The 25,224-nt window shown below is 40.0% G+C and overlaps 1 protein-coding gene across 1 annotated transcript; it reads right to left on the reverse strand.

Moving 5' to 3' along the window:
* Positions 1 to 5,809: 5,809 nt before the first annotated feature.
* On the reverse strand, positions 5,810 to 24,510 carry SLK (STE20-like kinase; the record flags this gene model as incomplete). The annotated part of the gene is made up of 15 exons (XM_010140430.1): positions 5,810 to 5,956; positions 6,521 to 6,634; positions 8,181 to 8,306; positions 9,494 to 9,682; positions 10,654 to 10,778; positions 11,008 to 11,137; positions 14,391 to 14,483; positions 16,510 to 16,689; positions 16,956 to 17,079; positions 17,346 to 17,476; positions 18,806 to 20,224; positions 22,155 to 22,283; positions 23,262 to 23,343; positions 24,031 to 24,225; positions 24,438 to 24,510. Coding segments are annotated over 15 exons (3,257 nt in total), but the record flags the coding sequence as incomplete, so codon positions are not given.
* Positions 24,511 to 25,224: the final 714 nt, after the last annotated feature.

A 25,224-nucleotide genomic window follows, 5' to 3' on the forward strand; every position in this document is an offset into this window, starting at 1 on the left:
TGCAGGCGGTGTGGCAGGGCAGGGTGAGGCAGCTGAGAGCGGTCTGGGCACTGCAGCCCTGCGACCTCTCGTTTGCTTCGTGATCCAGCCCCTGGTGCTTGGACTGTTGCTCAGGGGACTCCACAGCCAAGCAGCGGCACCTTGTTCCTCCATCTGCATCTGCGTGGGAAGGGCGGCTGTCACAAGGGGGGACCCATGGACTGGGGGGCAGCAACTGGAGCTCCTGCAACCCCAGGATGAATTCCCACTGATGACAGGGCAGGGCAGTCGCTGAAAACAGCGTCCTTTTCAGTTTGTGCTGAATCTGCACTAACACCCTGGGCTGTTTCAGTCAGGGAGCCGCACAACTGCACAGTGTTCAGTACTTTTTAGACTCAGTTATTTTTAAAATTGTAAACTGTCTCATTCATTCCAATATCCCTTGTATTTCATGCAAATTTTCCATCAACTAAACAGGGCATCTCAGCAAACTGTGATTTTATTGTATTTACAGCAGAATTATTACAATATGCTACAGAAAGCCATGAAATCAAATTACTTTTAAAACCAAGACCAAAAAAAACCCTGTTGTGTGGCTGCTACTGCAAGTTCACTTCCACAAGCTGCACATACAGAGACCCTCAGCCAATTGTTCATCCATATCTCGTGATTTTTGGTTGCTTTCCATAAGGCAAAAATAACTTGGTTTGCAGTTAACAAAAAACATTCAACGAACTGCTGGGACAACGTGAGGCTGGAGATGCCTCATGTGTTTGTTTACCAGAGGACGACTCTGCTTGGCCTTCCTGCAGACAACATGACAAGTCACAGTCCAACACGACAGACTTCACTCCGTGGCCCTTTCTAGTTTCTGTCCTTTCCCCTGTTTTACGTTTGATAATCAGCAAGAAAGAGGCTTTACCACCTACCTTGGTAACTGTGGAGGAGATTTTTGAAAACCAGAACATCTTTGGGCTCAGCCACTCCTTTCTGTTTTCAGTACAGCGGAAGCACATGAGCACTCATTCATGAGCTGGTTTTGATCAGGTTCTTATTTAAGAGGTTGTTTTCTTCCTCTGGCACCACTGACCGCCCTAATGTCAGAAGCACAGCAGTAGCTACAGAAATGAATCATGAGGATTGAGGAAAGAGAAAGGGCACGGAGAACTAAAAGCTCTGCAAGCAGTACAGAAAAACACTGCAGTTTCTTTCGTCGTCCCCTCCCCTTTATCTGTTCCCATCTGTTGTAAGGCTGAGGAAGGACAGGGCATCCTGGCCTTGGCTCGCCCAGGAACGAGGACGGTTCTCTCTCTCTGCCCTTGTTTCGTACCTGCTGTGAAGACGGCAGAAGCAGTCTGGGAATGGGCAATGTGTGTTGCGAGCATGTTTGGAGATCCAGAACTGCAGATTTTGAAGTGACCAGACTGTCAATGCTAACATAAAAAGCAGAAAGTTATCTACACAGTGACCATCCTAGAGACTCCTCCCTGCCCTTTCCTCCCATGACCTTATAGGCACTGTCCTCCACAACGTGCCCCACTTGCCCACGGCAGATTAACCACGAAGCAGTAGTGCAGTGGAAGCAACTAAAGCAGAGCTTATTCGCACATCTAAGTCTGTTCCCTGGTTTTCAGCACAGATGATAATTTCTGAGGTTCTAGGAGCTGCAGCTACACAGCAGCTCCAAAAATCAGGCTACCTAAAAGTGGATTTAAGTGCCTGAATTTTAAAAACCTTATTCAAGTCTTACCTACACCAAATTATCCCTGAAATACTTGCAAGACAAATACTGCTTCAGAAGCAAAATCAACTTCAGCTTCCTATGTGATACTACTGTTGTAAAAGAGATCGCGGTGTGATAGAAGTATGGACGTTACTGCTTCTCTTGGCTCTTAGTTAAGGTTTCCTATTTATTGAGAGAAAAAAAATCAGTAGCATGGAGTTATGATAGAGAAAGTCCTCTGGGAGAGAATAATTTTTAAACCATGGATGGATTAGATATCGATGGATTAGAAATGGAATACCCATTAATGTAATTTTTGAAGGATATTAGTTTAAACCATTGTCTGAAAAAAAGGATGCAGCTCAGAATCAGTGTCAGCATTTTAAAAGCGATGTGAAAAATCACTCTGAGTGAATGCCACTGGTCAGGACAGTGCAGAGCAGCCACCGCAGAGTTTGAATTCAGGTGCCAATTCAGTTAAAGGTTTTCCCTTAGGAGGAGTTAATAAAGCAGGGTCTATCCAATCAGTCATAAGAATAACAAGCTCAGTATCGTTATCTCTTCATGCCGCACATGCTTCTTATGTATTCAGCAGAGACAGCAGAGTGCTTGGAAAGAACCCAGACTTCCTTTATGGGAATCAGAGAGGAACAAATGCTGGAGTATTTCCCCTTCACCAAAGAGAACAGCAACAGTCCCCTGGGCTTCAGGAGGCCCAGGGCTGAGACACAGCCCAGTTCCCCACATGTGCTTCTTGTGTATTCAGCAGAGACAGCAGAGTGCTTGGAAAGAACCCAGACTTCCTTTATGGGAATCAGAGAGGAACAAATGCTGGAGTATTTCCCCTTCACCAAAGAGAACAGCAACAGTCCCCTGGGCTTCAGGAGGCCCAGGGCTGAGACACAGCCCAGTTCCCCACAGGGACCCCCGTGTCCTGAGACAGCCCCATGCAGGTGAGAGGCAGCATTTATTCAAGATGCAGAATCCCCTAAGAAGAGAGGCAGCCAAACCACCCGAGGCTGAGACAGCCAAAGGTCTCCCTGGGCTACCTGCAGTGATGTATTAGCAGAGGATGACAAGATCCTGCAAAGACATGAGTTCTAGTAACCGCTGGGATGCGAGCAGAGCCACTGGCTCCTGCTCTTACAAGGCCCTACGCTAAGAAAGCTGACGGAGCAGGTGACAAACTCTGCTCTCAGAGCTCAGCAAGAGCAAGTCGTGAGGTCAGAACCTGTCAGGCTGTGGGCCTGCAGGCAGGTTTTTTTGTGAGACTCAGCTGTAAATACAAGAGGACAACCCATACGCTGCACTGCAATTCATGCATTTATTGCCTTTGTTCATTTTCCTGCGGACAGTGTGTACGATGCAGTAAACCACAAAGGAGAGCAAATACTGACTGTGGTTGTCTTTTTGAAGGGCGTGGGGGGAAAATGAAAGTATGGGTTTGGGGCTAAGGAAAACAGCCGTAACTGCCTACCGTGGAGATGGAGCTTCGAACACTTATTAAAGGGAGGTGACGTGATAGGAGAGAGATTGGATTTTGTATCTCAGGAGATCTCTTCTGGGCCTATGTGAGACTAAGTTCATTTGAACTGAATTTTTCTGACACTGATATAATATCATACACCTCGTTCATGTTCTTCAACACTTAAAGCCAATCTTACAGTCTAAATGTGTAAGCACCCACGCTAGCTCCTGTTATGCCCCAGAAAAACCTGTTTTCACACTTGGTGTCAACTCTCAGCAAGTTCACACAGCTGCAACTGCTCCAGAGTGCACAGTCCTCGCCTGGAGACCTGACCAAGCAGCTGCCAAGGCTTCAGTCGCGACATCCCATCCCCGCCTCCATCACAACTCAGTTACTCATCTGTACCGTTTACAGTGAGATCCGATGGCAGGGGCTTGTGTGAACAGGGTTTTCAAATAACAGAGTTAAAAGATGTAGACAGAGGTGAACAGTAGCCAAGAGATACTGAAACTGCCAAAAACATCAGGAGAAGATTAACATTTCCCTCCGCAGATTTAACGTGGATGAAGGCAGAGATAATCCATCAGGGAAATCTGCCTGCCCTGTCTATGCCCCGAGCGGAGCACTGAGCCGGCTGCATACAATGCTGCAAACAAGCTCTGCGAAATACAGGGATGAAGATTATTTAATGTTGTTTTAGCAACAGCCAATTTATGATGTTGGAGCTTAAAAAGTAAAAGGCCTTCAAAGACATTTTTCACCCTACTGAATAAACAATTTAAAGAACTTTGCATCTAGCAACAGGTAACATTCCAGAGATATGGTATGTGGATTTACAACGGTACACAATACACATTTACAGAATCAAATGCCAGAAATTAAGGCTAGCTATTAAAGTAATTATGCTATCAAAAGGTTACAAAATTTAAATTAAAACATGCATTTTTCCATTATTTTTTTTTACTGTGCTGTAAATTAAGCATCTTCATTGAGAAGGTATCGGTTCAACGTCCAAGGATTTCAGCATCCAAGATTTCGACCACACCTGATTAAAGTCCTGTGTTAATTTGTGGGTTCATTCACATGCATCAATTCTGTTCCTGTGAAATGAACGTCATGTAACGGTCACCACTCGCACATTTAATGCAAGCCAGCGAAACAAAACGTTGACAGTTGGTACCCGAATAGACTAGAAAGTCGGGCCTCAAATGGCAGAAAGCAAACGCTGCTGTACAAGTTGAACTCCAGCACACCAACGTCCCGCTGTTAATACTGCCTCGGTACGACTCACGCTCTAACCACCAAACAGAGTGCGGCAAGAGTGACCTAATCCAGCTGTACTTCCCTACAAGCCATCTGAGAAACGGTTCTGATTTGTCCCACTGCAGATCAGTCAGGTAAATAACTTATTGTACGCCTACGAACTGGAAAACAAAAACTGCCTATGTTAGTACGTGGCAACACGAAAGCCAAAACCCCAGACTCATAAAGTAGTTTGTCTATATATTTAACTTAAATCTTTCTATAAAATAAAATGACTAAAATAAAAAAAAAATCAGATCTAACACTTCTAATCAAATCAGCCTTTAGCCACTGTTATTTATAAATAGGACCATCCGCCTCCACTTTCCTGATGGAGTTTAAATGAACAGGCTTTGGTAAGAACAGCAGAACGGCTCTCCCCTTTCCCGGGACAGACAGACAAACGCGTGCGTTTCGCACACCGCTTTCAAAAAATACATTCTACAGCTTTTCGATTCGTAGAACTAACCACCTGCAATAGCTCAGGAAAACAATAAACTGTGCATTTTAAAGTTATCATTTCTTTCACCTTTACATATTTTAGTGCAAAATATTTTAGGGTGAGGATTTACAACAGAAATGGCAGCAGCAGCAAGAAATCTTCTGGTCTGTACAGTAACAACAATGCTGTGGAGTTTTCTTCTTTGAAAGGACAAACACTACCCTGTGGCGAGGATTAGCATATCGGAGTGTTCCAGGCACCGCATTAATTAAACTAGCACCCCACTTCGTTATGGAGCTAATGGACAGAATGTGTCATGGAGGTCAGCTCAGCTTAATTTATGCCAGAGGTTCGTTTTTAAAAGAGGTTGCAAAGGCTTTTGCTTTTACCAGTCGTGTTTAAACATAAGGGTTTATTTTTCTGATGATTGGCATGTTCTGAGGAACTCCCTTCAGTCCTTGCTACGAAGACACTGCTCAACGGCAGCTTCAGCTGCGGGATTCTCTCATGGAGAAATCGGACACTTAAAAACACAGTAGCAGAACTAATATTACACCGTTTAAATGTTCACGTGAGAAACCGTTTTTTTGTGATCAGAAAGAGTATTATTAATATTTTAGGCTTAAAGTCAAAACCATAGATATCATACTTTTTGAGATTGAGATAAAAACCCACTTATTCTTGAAACATCTGAAGGACGTAACGTTACCATTATACACCAACACTTTTTTTCTTTTCTTCCATTCAGAGAAGTAAAGAAACTGGTCGTGACACTTGATTGTCTCCACTGAAAAGAGAAGCACTAGGCCCTTCGATGCACACCGCAGATTCAGTTAGGTTGGACGATGAAGACGGAGAATTCCAAATACGAAAAAACACACAGCAGCTCCCAGAGTTAGGACCCAGTGGAGTGAAGGCTGGGGATTGGGTAGAATTTCGAAATCCGGCTTTGTGTTGAAGGGTTAAGGCATTCGGATTCTCCAGTCATTTTAAAGAAAACCTCCTGCTCCTGCAGTTTTCTGGCAAATTCTTCTTCCAGCGTCTAAAACCAACATCAGGTTGTCAGAGGATTGCAAGGCAAGGACAGGAAACCTGCTAGGCCCGTGACATATCGTAACTTCACACACCAACACAAACCGCATCACCCAGCAGTTGGCAACATGCGAGACAACCAGGACACAACAAGCTAAGAACATCATCTGCTTGTAGGACACTCTGAACTCCGTGAAAATCTAGTACTTTCCATTTCAAAATAATATATAAAACCCAAAACCACCCCTCACCACCCTCTATCTGTTACTTAGCACTCAATTTTTGCTTCTGAGATATATTCCTAAACCCAGGTTTTCCTGCAGCCAAGGTGCAAATCTGCACACGTGCTGCAAGAGGGACCACAGCAAGAGGCTGATGACACACCAGCCTTTTTTGTTGCATGTGCCCTTTGGCCAGCTCTGGCACTTTTTTTTTAACACCTGTTATTCCTTGGTGAACTACAGCGCTTCAGTACCGTAGCTTATTCTCCTCCTCTGTGACACGTTTTGTACAGTCTGTATTTGCAAGATCCAACTCTCGATTATTTTCTCATTCATAAACTGCTCTGATTTACCTTTTTCCTTGGTCTCAGTTTCTCTCTCCATTCCTTCAGTTCTTGGCTGTGCTCTTCATCCAGCTCTTTGAGCTTCTGCGTCTCATGCTCAACCAGTAGATGGCATTTTTCATTCTTAAAACAAGATAAAGATAATCCTTATGTAAAACTAATTCAGATTAGGCAACTCAACATTTGTACAGCGACATATGTTGTCCTAATTCTTTTTAATTAGCTTATTCTGTGTAAATAGTGACGTGAATAATTACAAGATAAAAGTATGTTACGAGGCTGCATTATCAAAAGCTGATCTTTCCATCAGAGCCAATTGAGATAAGAAATACTTGTAAATCCAAATATACTGTTGAGGCTCATTAAGGCAGCAGCTGACGGTGTTACTCAAAACTGTGTTTCACTGCCTAATAATGCCTTTCAAGGTCATACAGCATTTCTGCTTTGCTTTCTAAAGACAGTTTGTATAATTTTCAAAATCAGTTACATTAAAAAGAAGGTCCTTTTTTGGAAGTATTTCAACTCTTGGAGCCAAGGAGCTCAGACTAACAAATAGGGCTTAGAGAGGAGAGAAATGTGTTTGCAAAAGCAGCCTCAAGAATCACCCTATAAAAAGGAAAAGGATAATCAAACCACACATCAGCTTCCCATTCCTCTCAGAAAGGTACACATGCATCTGCCTAACTTTCAGAAGACTTCTGAAGCACAGTAAGAAAAAAAAAAAAAATGTATTTGGCTACATTAATCCTTTGATTTTTTTAAGCGCAGTTGGCAATGGCCCGTGTTCTTATTTCCAGGGTTCCAGTCCCAGCTGGGTCCGATGGAGAATACAAAAGCACAGGAACAAAAGTGACAAGCTCTTGGCTAGACCCGAGTGCAGCTCAGGGCCAATTTTTCTCAGCGAAGCTCAGAGCAGCCCTAATCTGCTCAATTTTACTTGAGCTGAAACTCTCACAAGACTCCCACAGTGCTTGGGGATTTACTGAGGCATACTAGGAGCGGAGTCAGGGGCTGTTTTCGCAAGGTGTAAGAAAGTGAATAGAGTAGAACTAGTTTCCTTGGTCACTGGAAGATTTCTCTACGCAAACGTTATCAGCAGGTGATCATTTAATGCTCTAACACTGCCTTGTGCCCCTGAAACAGGGAAAAGCAGTTTAATGGAAAGGAGATCTGGCCTCTGGTCTGCAGCAGCAACTTTTGCAAAACACGTACCCAAAGAGACAAAATCGAGTCCCAGAGTTCCTTAGAACAGAGTTCCAGCACCTTCCAGAAGCTCAAATATGAACGGTAGCCTGCACTTCACAAAGCCCACCCAACTGCACGTACTGCTTCAGACATCTTGTGGATAACGCCTGGTGCTCTGCCCACCTCTGTTCTGGTTAATGACACTTCAACAAAATCAGGGGAAGAGGAAATGCTGCCTACAGAAAATAGCACTGGGAACCTGACAGATAGTCTAGAAGTGACCATCTGTTTCTGGTTTGTGCTGCTCTTGCATTTAAAATGATTTCTCATTAATTGATGTCAGTAGGTGAACCTGGTTAAGCAGTTTGCTGCAAGACTTTGAAAGCAAAGCCGAAAAAACCCCACAACAATCAGTAAAATTAAAGGAACAGATGTTTCTGCTTTGCCTGCACCTACTGAACGTTTCATATCATCTATTTTTAACCTGTAACTGATGCAGTTCTCTGATGTTTGCTTCACACTGCAACTGAAGGTCTCGCATTTGATTTTCGTGTTTCTGATGCTGAGCCAGTCTCTCATTCTTCTGTCTCTTTTCTTCTTGAATAGCAAACTAAAATTAAGAACAAAAAAGTGGTTTGTATTGTGCCTCTAGACACAGCAGTTTACAAGAGTGAAAAAACCTGTATGTACCAGAATGAATACATACAGCACAACTGAAGAATGGTTTTAAAAGACTTAAACCATAACTGTATTTTCTTTAATATTTCTTCTTCTTTTTTTTTAATTCTTGCACAGGGTATGTTCTCACAGTTCTGTCCGTCATTCCATTACTCTGCCTTCACTCTAATTTTCCCTTAAAACACAGCGCATTTCACTTCTAGATTCCTGAAATTACCTCCCTCTGAAGCTGACATATCAGTGTTGCTATGAATGTTGCTTAAGGTTGGTGTTACGCTGCTACAGAAGACTCTGTTTTCCAGATTTTTCATCCTTCCAGGCCTCACCATATGCAACCATGATTTGGGACTTTTGTGCATCAGGAGAAAGCAAATAGCAAATCTCTAAACCTCTTCCCTTTTAAAAAATGAGTGAATACCTACAGTTTTACTTCAAAAGCTCACAAAAATCAAGTTCTTAAAACTATTTCACAGAATACTGAATGGTTCAGGTTAGGAGGGACCTGCAAAGATGAAGCCCCCTGGTCAAAGCAGGGCCAGCTAAACCAGGTTGTGCAGGACCATGTGCTATTGGGTTCCGAGTATCTCCACAACCTCCCTGGGTAACCTGTTCCACTGTCTGACCACCCTCACACTAAAGAAGTGTTTTCTTATGTTTAAGTTGGATTTCCTGTATTTCAGTTGGGGTCACAGCCTCTCAGCCTGTCACTGAGCACCACTGAGAAGAGTCTGGCTCCACCTTCTTCACTCCCTCCCACTGGTACTTTTACACACTGATAAGATCCTCCTGAGCCTGCTCTCCTGAGGCTGAAGCACCACAGGTATCCCAAGTGTCTCCTCCTATAACAAGACCCACCAGTCCCTCAGTCATCCGAAGGTCCTTTGTGGGACCCACTCCAGTAAATCCACATCTGTCTTGTACTGGGAAGCCCAGGACTAGACCTGAGCACTCCAGATGAGTCTCACCAGTGCAGAGGGGAAGAATGACTTGCTTTGACCTCCTCCAGTACGTCAACCCAGCTTTGTACTGGCTGTGAACTTGCCGAGAGTGCACTCCATCCCATCCTCACATTTGCATCACATTAAAATTTACAGTATTAAAACTGGTTTTATTAGTTACCTGCTTAATTTTTTCACGATCCTGGTCTGGAGAGGCTAATGAATTGATTCTTAAACTTTTCTTAAACATCGCCATTCGAGTCTTTGCTTCACTTCGCTGGATTTTAGGCAGTCTCGCTCTTTCCTGAGTTTGCTTGTTCTTTAACTCCTCGATAAGTCGCTGATTATATCTCTGCATTTGTTCTGTTTCCTAAAACGTTAACCATATGGCAATGTTACAGAGCAACTATTGTGTTAGAATATTTGCATCTCATTTCATCAATAACCACGCTGTTCAGGACAGCTTCTTTCCAGAGAAACCCGTCCCAGGGCTAGTGATAGCAGTGGGGAGGACGGGGTCTTTCTTCTGCTTACTCTAGGGAGCTCTGGGTGATGCCCAACCCAGATGAAATGCTCTCATGCTCTAATGACGAACATACGTTTGTTATACCAGTGGTTGTTAAACTCCTGAACTGCATTTTAAAAAGTCTGTGTTAGTAAAAGGGAGAAAATTCTGTGGAACTGAACAGCTACAATGGCAGTTGTGAAGGGTCAATTTGCTGGGAAAGCTGGTGAAAGCAGCAGCCACCACAGGGATAAACCAAACCCCTCAGAAACAAACCCTCTGTGGAGGCTGCTTGTGCCCCAGTCGCCAGGCAGATCCTGTAATATCTCTCCAGTGGGTTTACCTTTTCAAACACTGAACTATTCTGTTTAGTGTATTCTGTGAAAAACAAAATGCCTTGTGGAAAACAAGAGTTGTCTTCTGGTCTTTTGCAGGATTCAGCTATGAAGAGACAGCTGTCAGCTACTTGCCCAAAAGCTAATCCAGTCCATTCTCCTCATTTAACTCCAGGATGATTTACTAATGAGCAGATTTACTTAAACACAAGCTAAATCTGGGTTTGGTGTATAAGCAGAATTTGGTGGTTTTAATAGAAAAAGGTTGATGTGGTTGGTTTGGGTTTTGGTTGTTTTTGTTTTTTTTTTTTTTAAGAAACAAAAGGGAAAACCATGACCACCATACTACTAAGTTATTTTAACAGAACACTCACAGCCTCAAAATACCTGTGTGGGTGTTGCTTGTGCAAGCAAACAACTGCCAGTAGAGATGGTAAGAATACGTGACTGAAAAAGCAGATATTAAAATACACAAAAGAAAGCGTCAAAGTCAACACTAACTTTTTCATGCCTCTTAAGCAGCTGGTGTCTCTGCATGAAGTACTGATCTTTGAGTTGCTGTTTGAGGAGCTGGTGTTTCTCTTGTAGATGTCGCTCTTCCAGCTCCCAGATTGCAGCTTCGCGAGCTGGAAAAAGAGAAAAGCTGGTTCAAGAAAGTGCAACACAATACTTTCTAATCTGCCTGCGCGTCTATGTTTAGGAGTGGCCTACAAGTACATTTTAAGGTGATGCTATTCCACAGCAAATCTGTTTATTACAATTCTAGATTAGTTATGAAGGTCTTTGATTTCATAAACTCGATACAGACTAACACAAACGCCTGTTTGTATTTAAAGAGAGCCCCACGCGGGATACCTCTCATGAGCTGCTGTTTGTTGTTGAGGCAATCTCGTTCAATAGTGGCTAGTTCTGTCTTCTGCTGCTGAATTATCTTCTTCAGAGATGCATCCAGTTCTTGTTGCTGTTTCTGCACAAATTCCTGCTCCTGGTAAAAGCGAACAGAAGTAAATCAAATTGTGTTTCTCTAACCTCATTACATTTTAACAAAACTCCCAGTTCTCTCCGAATTGGCTATATATGAATACAAATATATCTAGGAAAATTTGAGCTGACACGCCTCGGCTATAAAATTACACCTCTCTTGTATTTTCTACACAGAGAGTAGGTAACAGCATGTTTAAATAACACCTTCTGTAATAAGTCCAAAGGCAACAAACTAGCCAGCAGTCTGCAGTTCATTCCATCTCTAGTCTCTCTTCAAAACAAGCTGCAGGTTCGTACTCAATATGTAAGGTGATCTCATCATACCAAGAGTTAATTATTCAGGGATGTAAGAAAATAAAAGCATGTCTGGCTACTTTGCTTTGGATGATTAGTTACAGCCTATTATTACAGCTGGGTTTCAGATTTGTGTCTCAATCTCGAGTGGTTTATCTCATCATGAAGGCAGAGGTACTGAGGTTGGGAGTTCTCTGAGACTGCTATGAAAATGCCCCGTGGCTTTTGCAGGAACTGCATTCTGCAGGACTTGCAAGCTTGTTGCACCAGAGCTGAGCTGGCTCCTCGCAAAGCGATCTGACATCAGCCTGATGCGGTCCCCATATCACCTGCATCTTCCCATTACCCAGGGTGTATCACTCTGTTGCATCACATCATGAAAAGGAGGCAGCAGTAAGAATCCCCCCTCCCACAACCCAAGACCACACTGTTGCCTTTCTTCTTTGCAATAAAAAAAAAAGGCATCTATAAGCACGTGAGCATGCACACACACACTCTTTAAGAACAAGAAATTAAAGCAGATGCTTCTATCATGATAAAAAGGTCAAAAGAAAGGATGATGGCAGTGTCCTCTCAGAGCCAAGGTGGGCAGCTGAAGCATTTGCTGTTACACATAACAAAGCAACGTTAAGGATGGTCTACTGGAAAGGAGATGGGATGAGGCAGGAACACAGTACTGGGCTCCAGATGATCACTGGAAGGGTCTCCTGAGCTATGTATTTTTATTTTTCTACTGAACCTATGCTACTTGCTAAAAGTTGTCAGCAACATACGGATTTAAATGTTCATTAAAAGCGCTTTTTATTATGACCAGGTTTTCATCTTCACGGAAAGGTATTAATAGATGAGGCTTTCACCTCTCCCAGTGGAGAGCAGAGCCACACTTAGGGAACAGAAAACTGGAGGTGGGGTAAGTTGAGGGTGACAGACCTAAGGGTGCAAAAAGAACTGGAAGGCCATGTCTGTAAATTAAGTCAGACATACCTAATCAAATAAACTGTTCTGCTTCCTATTACAGATGAAAAGGGGAAGGAAACTTCAAGTTAATTATTCTGAGGGTGCAGACACATAACAACATGGTGTTTGGTTTGCCAGGAATTTTTTGGTTTGGAGGGCGTGGGGTGAAAGCTGTTCTAGTGTAGTCATGGTCAAAAGGCAATTACACTTGGGCTTTACTCAAGCATTTAAACATCACTGCTGCTCTCTCTACATGGTGAATCTTAAGATCTGGTGAGACACTGTGATGGTGGTTTTCCCAGGGTCAAGCTCTCTTCATCTAGTGGCCGGCCCAGCCTTAACCCATGACAGAAGTTTTATAATTGCTGGCACTGTAAGACAAACAGACAACCTCAGAAAACACTCTGGCCTTTCCACTACCCACGTCTGTTCAAGTACCACACAACGAACGTTACTATAGAACATGCAAGGCAGTCCACCTTTTTAAAATCACCGCTTGGCTTTGCCCAGTAAGCACCTTAAAATAAACTCCGGTATGTTTAAAATGCACGGTTTCACTGCACACACAGCACAGAAGTCACACATTGTTTCTCACATGTGCTGAACAAATAATAATACAGAACAGTATTACGTTGCATTTGTGTGCAATTCAGTGTCTAGCCCAGAGTTAACAACTGCTGTAATTGTTATCCTTTTACGATCAACAGTGCATAATTACATACATTTCTGCTAACTAGTTTGGAGGCAGCAGAGACATTGATCAGCACATATGAGGAGAGGAAAACACAAATCTGTAAAATTAGAGAAATAAAACTTCTGGATTTTTACATGTTAAGACTTACATCCTGCATTTGGGCGTTGAAAAGTGTACATGAAGACAACTGAAAAGACTGAATCATAACCTGAGCAACGCCCTGTGGGACACAAGGTACCTCCTATGTCAGAATATAATCAAATATATTTCTGTTCTTAAAAAAAAAGAAGAAATGAGATCTGCTTTATGTTAGTAATATACATTTAAAATGTCAAGGCTAATCACACAGAAGCAGTCACTGACAGAAGTTCTAGATATTCTAAACTTAAACACCTGCATGTTGTCTAGGACTTGTCATTCCAAGTAAGGATATTCTACCTTTTAAATTGTCTCTTCCACCTCTCTCACTTCAACAAATTGAAACCAGCAAAGGAAACAAACTAAGTCACTACAAACACCATAAAAATTTAGGGGTTTAATTGCTTCCTTAAAAAGCTCAGAGACACATAACCTTGGTACAGGGACAGTGCTGCAACTCAGCCACATTCCAACCCTTTTGAATTAATCACATAATCGAATAAAGTTGCTATTATTTTCTACTAGGTCACTCACATAAACATTTAATCTTTACTCAATCCAAACCTGCTCTGTTGTGGTACAAACTCACTCTGTGCAAGCTGTGGCCACCACAAAGTCAGTATTTTTCTAAAATACTATCCCCCTTTCTAGCTGGGTCCTACAAAAGCAGCAAGTCTGAAGGTGTGAAAGCAAAGACGATGTCTTGTAGGGTTTCCATACACCTACAGGTTGACATTTAAATAACTTCATTTTGCCTACCTTGTTCTGCTCCTGTGAGTAAGGTGCTTCATGCTTATGTGTTACGTACATTTTCCTCCCCGCACTCAAAAATTACTTGCGACTGTAACCTTTATAATTTGATGAACTTATGGGGTACTTACCACTCACAAAAACACTGTAAATAAACTCGCCATGGAAAATTACCACTCTTTCAGTACAGCATACAAAACATGACGCTGAACAGCACAAACCTGGAAATGGCTGCTCCTACTTTTCTACACAGTATAGTCTACGGGGTGTGGTATGGGAGTACTTGAAGAAAGAGAGCAGTACGTAGGGTTAGTCCGAGTTAAGCTCCATATTCACTCAACAACAACAAGAAGTGAAATCATCAAGCTGGGTGAATATTGCTGCCTTTTGTATTTTAGTAGCTTGAAGCTGCCGTTGTTACCTGAGCATGCTGGCTTTGTGCAAGCTCCTCTTTCTTGCGTTTCATGAGCTCTTTTCTCAGCTCTTTTGGTGCTTTCTCCACTTCACATAAAACCTACAGTGTATATAAGCATGCAGAAGGTGGCGAAAAGAACACTTTCTCTCCATAGCAAGCAGTACTGTGAACATAGGACATGCAGGTCAAGCACTAGGAGTACTGGGGAGCGTGCGTTACTTTGGTGGCAGGGGTGTTAGTTTAGTGAAAAGAGCTTAATGAAAAGAGCAGGAACAATACGTGCTTTATGTATGCCAGCAGCAGTGCAGAAAGGAGGTATACGCCAGCCTCTTTTTGCATGCAAATGCTGCCCCGTGCTCTCAGAAATGGCAGTCTCTCGCTTGAGTTCTCATGCAGCAGCTGGAAGAGTCAATCGTTAAGAAAACCACCACCTGCAAGGGTGGTATTTTCTTGAAGCGCTATGGCAAAAGGACTACAGAGTATATCCACCTCATGGTAAAGCTGTGAAAAACTGTTGGGAATTTAAAATAACTTCCACTGAAAATCAGCTATTTCTGATGCTGTCTCAAACATGAATTTACGAGATGCCATTATTAGCGTCTCCAACCAGAAGTGACACCTACACCAGTTATGTCTTTAAAATAATCATACAAGCAAGTAAAATATTAATTGGTTGTAAGTGTTTGGTTCTGAAGAATTTAAAAGCAAAAACCATCAATAATTAAGTACGTTTTAAAGCAACTTTTCATGACACATATGCTGGAATGGAACGTGTTTCAATCCAAGGTGAATTAGACTAGATTAGTAGAAAGATTCTAAATATAACCTGGCTAAATCAAGTGACTATTAAGCTGTTAATTTGCTGATGTGTTTAATTTATTTTTAAAATTATAAAAACGTAACACTGCACACTTCAATCTAGCATGGGTAGTTTTAGAGCACCAGCTGCATTTTCCTTCAAAGTGGAAATCGCCTTCTTAAGCTTTAAATACAAAACACAAAAACAAATGCCTGTTGCTTTAATAGTGGAAGCACCATCAGAAAACAGAGTCCAAATCACCACATGCTATCCCTGTTTCCATGAAAGAACTGCTTTCAGCTCAGAGCAATATGTAAAATACTTCCCGCTTTCCCATGTAGGACCCAATCACCAGTAAAGAGAGAGAGACTCAAAAATGCAAGAGGTACCGCAAAAGAAGAAAAATTGTTATTTACATGTGAGCATACGGTTCAAACGGAATACAACTTACATTTTTTTATGCACTTTTGTACTACAGGATCATTCTATGCAAAAGCATGGACAGTACAGATTTCTAAAGACATCTCTGTGAGCCTAGTAACTAGTAGAGCAAACACTAGAACTATTCGTATACAAACAAGTACTATACAATTGATCTGAAAATGTAATAAAACAGCTTTTAAGATTTAAAATCCATATGGAAACACATTGCCTTCTCTTACTCTCATGCACACAAATTAATAGCATAAGGTGTCCGTGTCAAGTACCATTCTTTTGCCTTAATTGTATGGCACATATGAAATTAACTGTAAAAGACTTTAGGTTATCCAGTCTCTTCTCTCCTGGCTTTCCTGTTCAAGTTAAACTGCTGTCACTTCATATGAAGTCCTAATCAACAACAGCACACATTCGATAAAAATCTAACAAATTAAAATCAGCAAAAAAATCAACAGAATTTAAGTGCTTCTCAATAGTGGTAATCAAGTCATCACGACTATATTCTTTTCTTCAAAATTCTAGTTTGATAAGTATTTACTATGTAGCTATAACTGATTTGTTTAAAATAGAAATCTCAAATGTGTCCCACAATCTTTAAGAAAATACTTTGTCTTGATTTAATATTTCAGGGAAAATATTTTATTAAAGATTCTGTAAAAAATAAAGTCTTCTAACTTTGTGCTGCTTGCTAGATTAAATCAATACCTAAATATTGTTGTTAGCTGTTTATGTTTCACTTTAGGCAGCAAGAAAGAGACAAAACTGACTGCTAGTAACCCTTCCACAGCTCAGTATAGCACACAAGGTTGACAAGGCTTCTGGGAGACTTAATCTCAACTGTTTGCTATGCCCATACTCCTTACTTTCTCTACTATGACCATCTCTTACCTCTTTTTTTTTGTTCTTCAGCATGTTCTGGAATTTGGACAACTCCTTCTCCTGTTCAGCTTTGATGCGTTTTGCTTCATCTCGTAAACGGTTTGTGTGTTCCTGTTCCAAGCGCTCTATTGTCTGTTTCTGCTGTTTTTCTAGATTTTCTATTTCTTGATCATACTGTCGCTTTTTACTCTGTAAAAATAATTCGCCATCTTTTTAGAAAAAAATAAAATCTGTCCAGTGAAATGCTGTACCAGAGCAGAGGATGGCCCTGATGATGTTCTGGCATGCCAGTTCTAGCATACAAGCTGGGCACCCCGCAATGGAAAACATTGCCACTTATTAACAAGAATGAAAACTAAGCGATAGCCATCATAAGAGGAAAAACCTGATTGCTGCCAGTAGTGTTCTACCTACTCTACCAAGAGGTGAAAAAGCATCACAATCCAGAAACTCACTGTCATCTCCTGTTCAAATCGCCTGTATATCTGTTCTCGCTGTTGCAAAAGCTTATTACTGAGTTGCTGTTGGGCTCTCTGTTCCTCTTTCTGAAGAAGTCTTAGCTCTCTTAGCTCTTGACGCCTAATAATGAAAAAATACTGAATGTTGATGGGAAAACAAAAGAAGTGAAAAATCACAAAAGACTAAAGAAGCATCTACAACTTAGGTCCAGTAGCACTACTTTTGAATTGATCATCTTATTGAGAAACACTTTACATTCCTTTCTACTAACAAAAATAATGAAATCCATCCCCAAATATTACAGAAATAAGATCATTAGCCCCCTTTTATTCAAAGAGGAAAACAAAATTAGCTGTTAATGTGTTGTTAATTTTAAAGACGCTTACCGCAGAAATCGCATTTCTTCACTTTTTGAGTCATTTTCAGTGACTATTTTTGATGTGGTTACACTCACTTCTACTCCATCAACGACAAACTTCCGAGTTTTCTTTAAAGTTTTCTTCTGTCTTCTAGTTTCCTGAATAAAGCACTGGTAAGTTACTCTATACTTAAATATGTTCTATTCTTTTTTCCCCTTTTTTCTTAATATTAAAGTACTCCAAACATGTCTGTGAAGGCCTACTGTAGAGTAATCCGAAGTTCTTCTCACTTATCAGGTGCCTCGCTAACCAAGTGAGAACTTGAGAAATTTAATATAATGAAACTTTCTTTAGTCAGGAAAGGAAAACCGTAATTACCGATCATCTAAGTTGCCAGAAGAAAAAATCCATCTAGATAAACCCCGAATAGAACTGATGCAGTTTTATTTTCAAGGGCTGAAGACAGTGGCAATTACTGTTTGCTTTTGACCATAACTTTCCAGTCACCAAAAAACTTACTTAATTCTGAAAAACTGTACTGACACAGAAGAGCAATTTACTCACCTACTTACTTCTGCTTTGGAAATAAATTAACTAAGTGAGTTTATCCTTTTTTAATTCATTAATCAAAATTTATTAATTTATTAATCAAAAATCATGCAATGATCTTGCTGACAGAACTGAAGAAATCTCACTTCTCAGAGCTGCCGTTGTCTCATTACAAGAAAAGGGAGACTCCAGCTGAAACGGCATTTCCAGTGTGTTAGGGCTCCTGCAAAGCCCTGGAAGTCATGGTTAGCACAGCTACGTGAAGTTAGGGGGTTTGTTTGGGGTGCATGGTTTTGGGGGTTGTTTCCTGTCTTCAAACATATGGTTACACAGTTCTATCCGGGTCTGGCTGTAATCATACAAGTATAAGGATGTAATAATGTTCATAACCTGGAATGTGCCTCCTCTGTATAAGCTCATTCATACCGGCATAATCTCATCGGTACAGTACAACCACAGGAGTACAGCGTTCGGAATAAACAAACCTGACAGACTGCCTGCCTCAAGTCTAAACAGAGAGGCAGAAGATGGAGTGACAGGGATGCAATATAAGACTGATGTTGTAAGAGATTCTGTGCAGAGTAAGACATTGAACTAGTCTGCTTGAGTATCAGCTCTGAACTACAACCATTCACAAAGCTTCACCTTTAATATGGTTAGACTTCCTGTCTACATTTTAAAAATACAATTACACAATTAAGTAAGAAAATAATCAGTAGCTCCGTGGCTTCTAGCTTCGCTGCACAACTGCACAAGATCCGGATACTGCCAGAGTGTGCAATCTAGAATACTTTGGTTTCTACGAAGTTTTATATTCCACAGTCTTACTAGTTTCTCACTCAATAATTTTCTTTGTTGCAAAGGTCAAGCTTGGAGATAATTTTAGGGTCACATTCATATGTGTTTTTATATAAAAATATAAAATTCTTTATACTTACCTGTAAAGATATTGATCCTGTCTCTTTGTTTTTACTAAGGAAACTAGAAATTGACAAGTTCAAATCAATGCTGCTGTTATCAGCTGCAGAACCTGTGCCTGAATCCGCATCATTTTCCTTCAAACTTTCCGATTCTAGCTGCGGTAAAGTTTCAGTATTGTCTTGATTATCTGTTTTGACTTTCTCCCCATTTTCTTCAGTGCTAATACTAATACTGGGGACTGGAGTGACTTCAGAGTCATCACCTTGTTCTTTGACAGCATCTTGAAGCTTATTCTTCATTAGTTCATCAGAAGTAACTTCCAAATGTTCTTTGTCTATCTGAGTATCATTTTTCTGGATATTCTCAGGTCTGTGCTCTTCTGAATTTTGGTCCATATTGGTCAGTTTATCCTCCACTTTGTTAGAAATATCCTCAGGCTTGTTGTGTAATGCCTTCTGGTCTACGTCGTCTTTTCCAGAGTCTTTGATGTCCATTTCCACCACACTGCTTATATTACTGATATCCTCATTTTCACTTTCTGCCAGTTTCTTGTCTACTTTGATCGCTTTATCTTGGCTTTCCCATAGAGTTTCTACAGAGCTGATTATCTCATGGACCTGCTTAGCCTGACTTTCCATTGGCTTATCCTCCCTCTCAGGTATTTTATCCCCATCACTGATCTGTGTTTCAGCAATACCACCTATCTCCTTAACGTTGTCAATTCCATGCTTTATTAGTTCCTTTTCTTCATCAGCCACTTTATCTGCGGCATTCAGTAGAGTTTCCTTAGTGGTGTCTATTATCACCTCTTTCTGAGCTTTATCTTCCTTTTGCTTTGTACTGTTTTCTGCAGGGACCTTTTCTTTCTTACTTTCTGAGAGATCTGTTCTTTCCTCATTTTCTTCTTTTTCACCAGTTTCTTTAGAAATGGCTTCTTCAGTTTCTACATTATTTTCATTTGTAGGTACTATTTTCGGTTTATTATCTTCTGTCTGTTCATTTATCACATCATTTTCTTTCTCTATTTTTAGGTCGGGTTCATCCTTTATTTCTGATTTTGTTACCACATCAAATTCTTCCCCTCCATCCTGTGGTTCCATATCTTCACATGGCTTTTCCAGGCTTTCTGTGTTCTTTTCTGGTGGCACTATTTTGTCTTTCTCATCTTCACCAGTCGGCACAGAACCATTCTGCACTTTGATATCACCAACAGGGGTATCACATACATCACCAGCGGTCTTCCTAAGTTTAATGTCCACAGATTCATCTCCAATCGTTCTGTCATCTCGGAACACAGTGCTGGCCTTGTCCTCCACTGTACTACTTTCTGTTTTCTCAGACAGAGATTCCAGAACAGAGGCATTCTGTGAAAGTTTATCCTCTTCAGAGCTGGCAATACTAAGGTCAGAGGATGCACGCTTCTCTGCAGGCAACTGCTAAGAAGTTAAAGGAAGAAAAATATTTCATCATTTTTTAACTTAATTAAAGCACAGTTCTATTGAAGAATACCTGAATAGAAATCAATACTGTACTTACAGGCAGAGTTATATGAACGTGATAATCCCAGAGTACTTGGTATTACCAGAGAACCAGTGCACGAAGTGCACACAGGCTCTGAAGAGAACGGTTTCACAGAAACCCTCTTCCATCTCTCTCTGTCTAATAAAATAAACTGTGATTGAAGGATAGGGATCATGTTCAGCCCCCTGCCTCACACTTAACAGACACTCTTCAAGAGTCTTTTTCACTTTTTTTTTTTTTTAATTAGTTCTGTTACCCAGGAGTCCCATCTACAGCTGGATTTGAAAGACACATATATTTGTGCCAGTTTGGTTATGAAGAAACTGTGTGGCTTTAGTCAGTGCAGCACTGATAAAATGCAATATTAAAACCTTCTTCTGCTTCATCACAAAGTGTATGTTCTTTCGTTAAAAATGCCTGAAAAATTTTTAGTCTGATTTTTAGTCACTATGAAACTCCATTAAAATGGTGAAAACCCCCATCAGATCTGATTAAGTGGCAATATGGAACTAGAATAGAAACAGTTACATAACCATAGAAATTGGAATATGAATGAATGTTATCAGATTACATACAGTCATACAAAAGAATATAGTAATAAAGTATCATTTTAACCATAATTGCCCTTTCACTCTTCAAAGTGATTGCAATATGCCTCTGTCTACATTTACCGTCAGAATCCTGTAATTTGCAGATCAGGCTTCTGAGTTGCCACTGGGAACATACCAGGTTAGCTACTGAAACATGCAGGGGTTTGATCATGCATTTCCTACCTTAAGGTTTTCTTAAGCATACAGAGAAGAATTCCTTTTAAGTCAAAAGCGTATTTACAATGTATCTGTTCTAGAAATTTAGTGTTGATCACCAAGCTTTTAAACCACCACAAGTAAATAATGTACCTCACAGTTTCCTAAACTGATGCTTAACTGAGTCACAGGGTGGACTCCCCTGGGGACTGATGCTTAGCAGCTGATCAGTGGAAGGAGGTGGTGGGTGATGCCTTATGAGATAAAGAATAACTCCTGGAGGAATTTCGTGGGAGTACACGCTTGGAACTCTGCTGGGGTGAACAGGGAAAGCAGTATGAAGGCCAGGCAATGTCACTAACAGGGTGAGGGCAAAGGAGGAAACAGAGGCACACTTCTTGTGCACAGGCACTGGGCTTCTTTACCATTGCAGGTAATAGCAACTACGGGTGGTACTGGTCACTGACCATGTTTATAGCCCTTGAGCCAGTTAAGACAGAAAGCACACTACTGCACACTCTGCAACCTGCTTCGATACTGAACTTCATGGCTTTGCCCTTTGAGGAACTGAATTTGCGTGGCAGGATTCTAGCGCATCTTTAGAAACACATTCATAAGTGCAATAATCCTGTTTCGGTAAAATATGAGGGGGGGGGGGGCGTTTTTGCTTTTTTTCTTTGACAGCCATGCTGTAAAATCACAAACTTCATTTACAGCGTAACAGTCACATACCTTCCTTAATGTTTGAAGCATCTTACAGAACACAAATACACATTTACTCATTCATCTAGTAATCTTGACTTGCAATCGTTTATATAAAAATCAGCATCTGATTTTTAAAATTCTATACTACATATACATGTAAAAATAAATGAAGATAATATTCCTTATTAGATAATTTATTAGTTCTTAAGGAATTTAGGGACATACTAATTTGAAAATGCTGACTACTTGTTCTGTAATACATTTAAAGCATGTTTACGTTGTTATTCTTAGAAACTTGGTGCTAAAGTTGGGTAGTACATCAAAACTGAGTTCTGCACAGGAAAGTGGTGATTGAAATTAGTTGCATATATAAAAAAGTAAATTTTTAACTGACCAGAGAATTTTCTGTTTCTTCTTCTTCATCCTCATCTTTACCATCTTCAACTTCTTCTGTAACTTCAGCCTTAGCTTCTGCAATCAGTTCTCTTATTGGTTTATTGGAAGTAACAGTAACAAAGGGATGCTTGTGAAAATAAAAAATAAACACAGTATTAAGTGTTGACCTCATTGCACACAGTGGAAAAATCATAACTTGAAAGAAATACAAATATCAGAGAAATGTTACTTTGGTTCTCTCAAACTTGAAGATTCACAGATAACATTAATCATAACTGTCCTACTGTATTTTTTTCTACAGAAATTTTAAAATAAACACATTTGCATTCAGATACACTGTACAAGTAGTCTAACAAACTTGTAAATAATACAAATAATTAATTTACACTGACCTGTTTCACAATCCAAAGAACAGAAGTAGAAAGACTTTTTAAAAGGTTATTTTTCCTGGAAACAAGTTTCATTTCTTTTCCGTTCCACAGGCAAAATATTTTCCGATAAGCTTTATCTAGAAATATTCTTTCTAGAAAAAATCTGCTTTGCCTTTAGACCAACTTTTCCTAACAGGAACATAGACTTCTACATTTTTCTTTAAGAGGAAACAGCTACCTGTTCTTCTCCTACTGTCTAAATCTTCTGCTTGGCCCAGCTGCTTAAATCTATTCAATACACGCCAGATGTATTCCGGATGAAGTAAATGTGTGCTGACGTTAGAGAGAAGCAAACGTACATCTACTCCTGCTTAGCTATTCTGCAGTGACAGCATTACAGAGGAAGGCTGAGCACTAAAGCTTGAAAACACCTGTCAGCAGTTGAGTACTCATGTAAATATCTCCCTCCTCCACTTTGAGCCCCACCGTATAAGCACTTATGCAAAGTAATTATCATATTACATCAAAATATGTAAACACAGAATTTTATCTGCACTTGGTATGATTTAATCAGATTTTACCAAATAAGGATCAATGCAACAACGTCAAAAGCAGACTGCATACGAACACTTAATTTGAAGTTCTCTGAATCGTTCCTGTAACACTGCTCTGCTTTCAGAAAATACAAAATACGCTTGCCTTTAAACACAGTTCTGAACAACTCACTCTCCTACCTGTAGAAGTTGAGTAGCGCTCCACCTTGCATCTACATTCTTTTCCAAACATTTCTTCAGAAAATCTTTAAAGTCTGATGACCTACACAAAAAGCAAACAGTGGTTCTCTTCTTTTGTCCTGACATCCCAATAGCGCACAGTGAAAATACTCTTTTGCTTTGACATGCATCTACACTGCAACTCCAGGTCCTTCTACTGATTTTGGAAAACACAGAGATGGTGCAGGAATGCAAATATCAATGTGGCACCAATACAGCCTTTAAAATGTTTGTCTGTTATTGAAGAGTTTACCTTTGGTTCTGGAGTTTTAATACGCCACATCACTATATTATTAACTGAATCACATAAAGATACTCAAATAACCAAATAGATTAACAGCTTCTTCAAATGTTTTCTTAGTAGAAAAATACTTCAGTCTCCTTTCATCTCGTTTTCTTGTTCAGATGGTCTTCAGATCTTTTACTGCATTTGTAAAAAGCTATTTTGCATACATTTTAATGTAAAATCTGCAAAATATTTCAGTATAACAGCTTCTATACAGAACTACAACAAAAAGACTACACTTTGAGAGAGAGATATATATGTCTGTGTATACTCATCGAAACAAACATAGACAGAACACGTACCTGACGTTAGGCATATGGGTAGTCCCATAAAGTTCCACAGGTCTATGGCCATGCACGTATGTTTAGCTAATACACAACTCGGCATGCCTCACACTGAAAATCTACAAAGCTGGGATGGGAAAGCTGTATATACAATACTAACCATTTTGAAGGCTGCGCTAATGTAGGTGGATCAGATTTTGCTATTTTCAAAAGGACTCGCATTGGATTTAATTCATGATGAGGTGGCTCTATTTGAGCCATTTCTATTAAAGTAATGCCAAGAGACCAAATATCAGCCTTGTAATCGTAAGGCCTGTCCTTAGAGGTCTCGCACATTACTACCTCTGGAGCCATCCTGCAAAGAGAATAATGAAGTACCAGATTAGAAAATGCACTCTTGTCTGTTCTGAAAAATGTTCTAACTAGATACATCCATTGAAGCATTTTAAGCAGCACATTCTACTCTCAATATATTTACATGACATTGTACCAAGCTTGTCATATTAACAAAAAGGCAATATTAAGATATTAGCTCATACAAAAAAGTCAGCAAAACAGTGCACTTACCAATATGGTGTACCAATAAAAGAATCTCTTCTTTGTATTGTTCTTGTGTTTTTAGCAGATACTCCAAAATCCGCTTAAAGCAAACAGTAAAATGCGATTAACTGGGTGGTGGAAAACATGTATTTTGTACTTTACAAGTGTCTTTTAAAATGTTGTATGTTCCAGAGCAAACATTCTGCAGTATTAAAACTTCAAAGTGAGGTAAAAATACTTGTGTTTTGGTAACTGAGCACCAAGTTTCTATAGCATTTCTAATAAAAGATACGAATAAATGTTATTTTTTTTTAAAAAAGCAATGCTATTGTTGAGCTGTGTGAGACATAAGCTATGCATGTACTTACTGTGGCAGTAAGTGGGTTACATTATTTTAATTAGAAACTAATTTCTTTAGCCTATGAAGGCTGTATTCCTCAGACATGGCATTAGCTCTCTCATTTATTCAACAACTCATCCATTTTTTTAATTTCAGGATTTAAATTCTCATAAAGCTACATTTTTTCTTTATCTTACGGGATCTTTATCTTTGTCATCTATCCACATGAGTTTTCACATTATATTAAATACCTGAAAACTTTCATATGCACCTTTGATAACATCCAACCAAAACCAAACTTTATCTTTGCAATTAATATTACTTGTCTAAGCAGCATTACATTTCTCACTTAGAAAAAAAAAGACATTTAAATAAGTTTTACATGCTTATTATAGATGTAATGAAAAAAAGAGATGACATTTAGATAAGTGTTATATGCTTATTATAGATGTAACTTCCTTAATGAAGATCTAG

The sequence above is a fragment of the Buceros rhinoceros genome, unplaced genomic scaffold (genome assembly GCF_000710305.1).
Source record: "Buceros rhinoceros silvestris isolate BGI_N320 unplaced genomic scaffold, ASM71030v1 scaffold41447, whole genome shotgun sequence".
Taxonomy (NCBI): Eukaryota; Metazoa; Chordata; class Aves; order Bucerotiformes; family Bucerotidae; genus Buceros; species Buceros rhinoceros.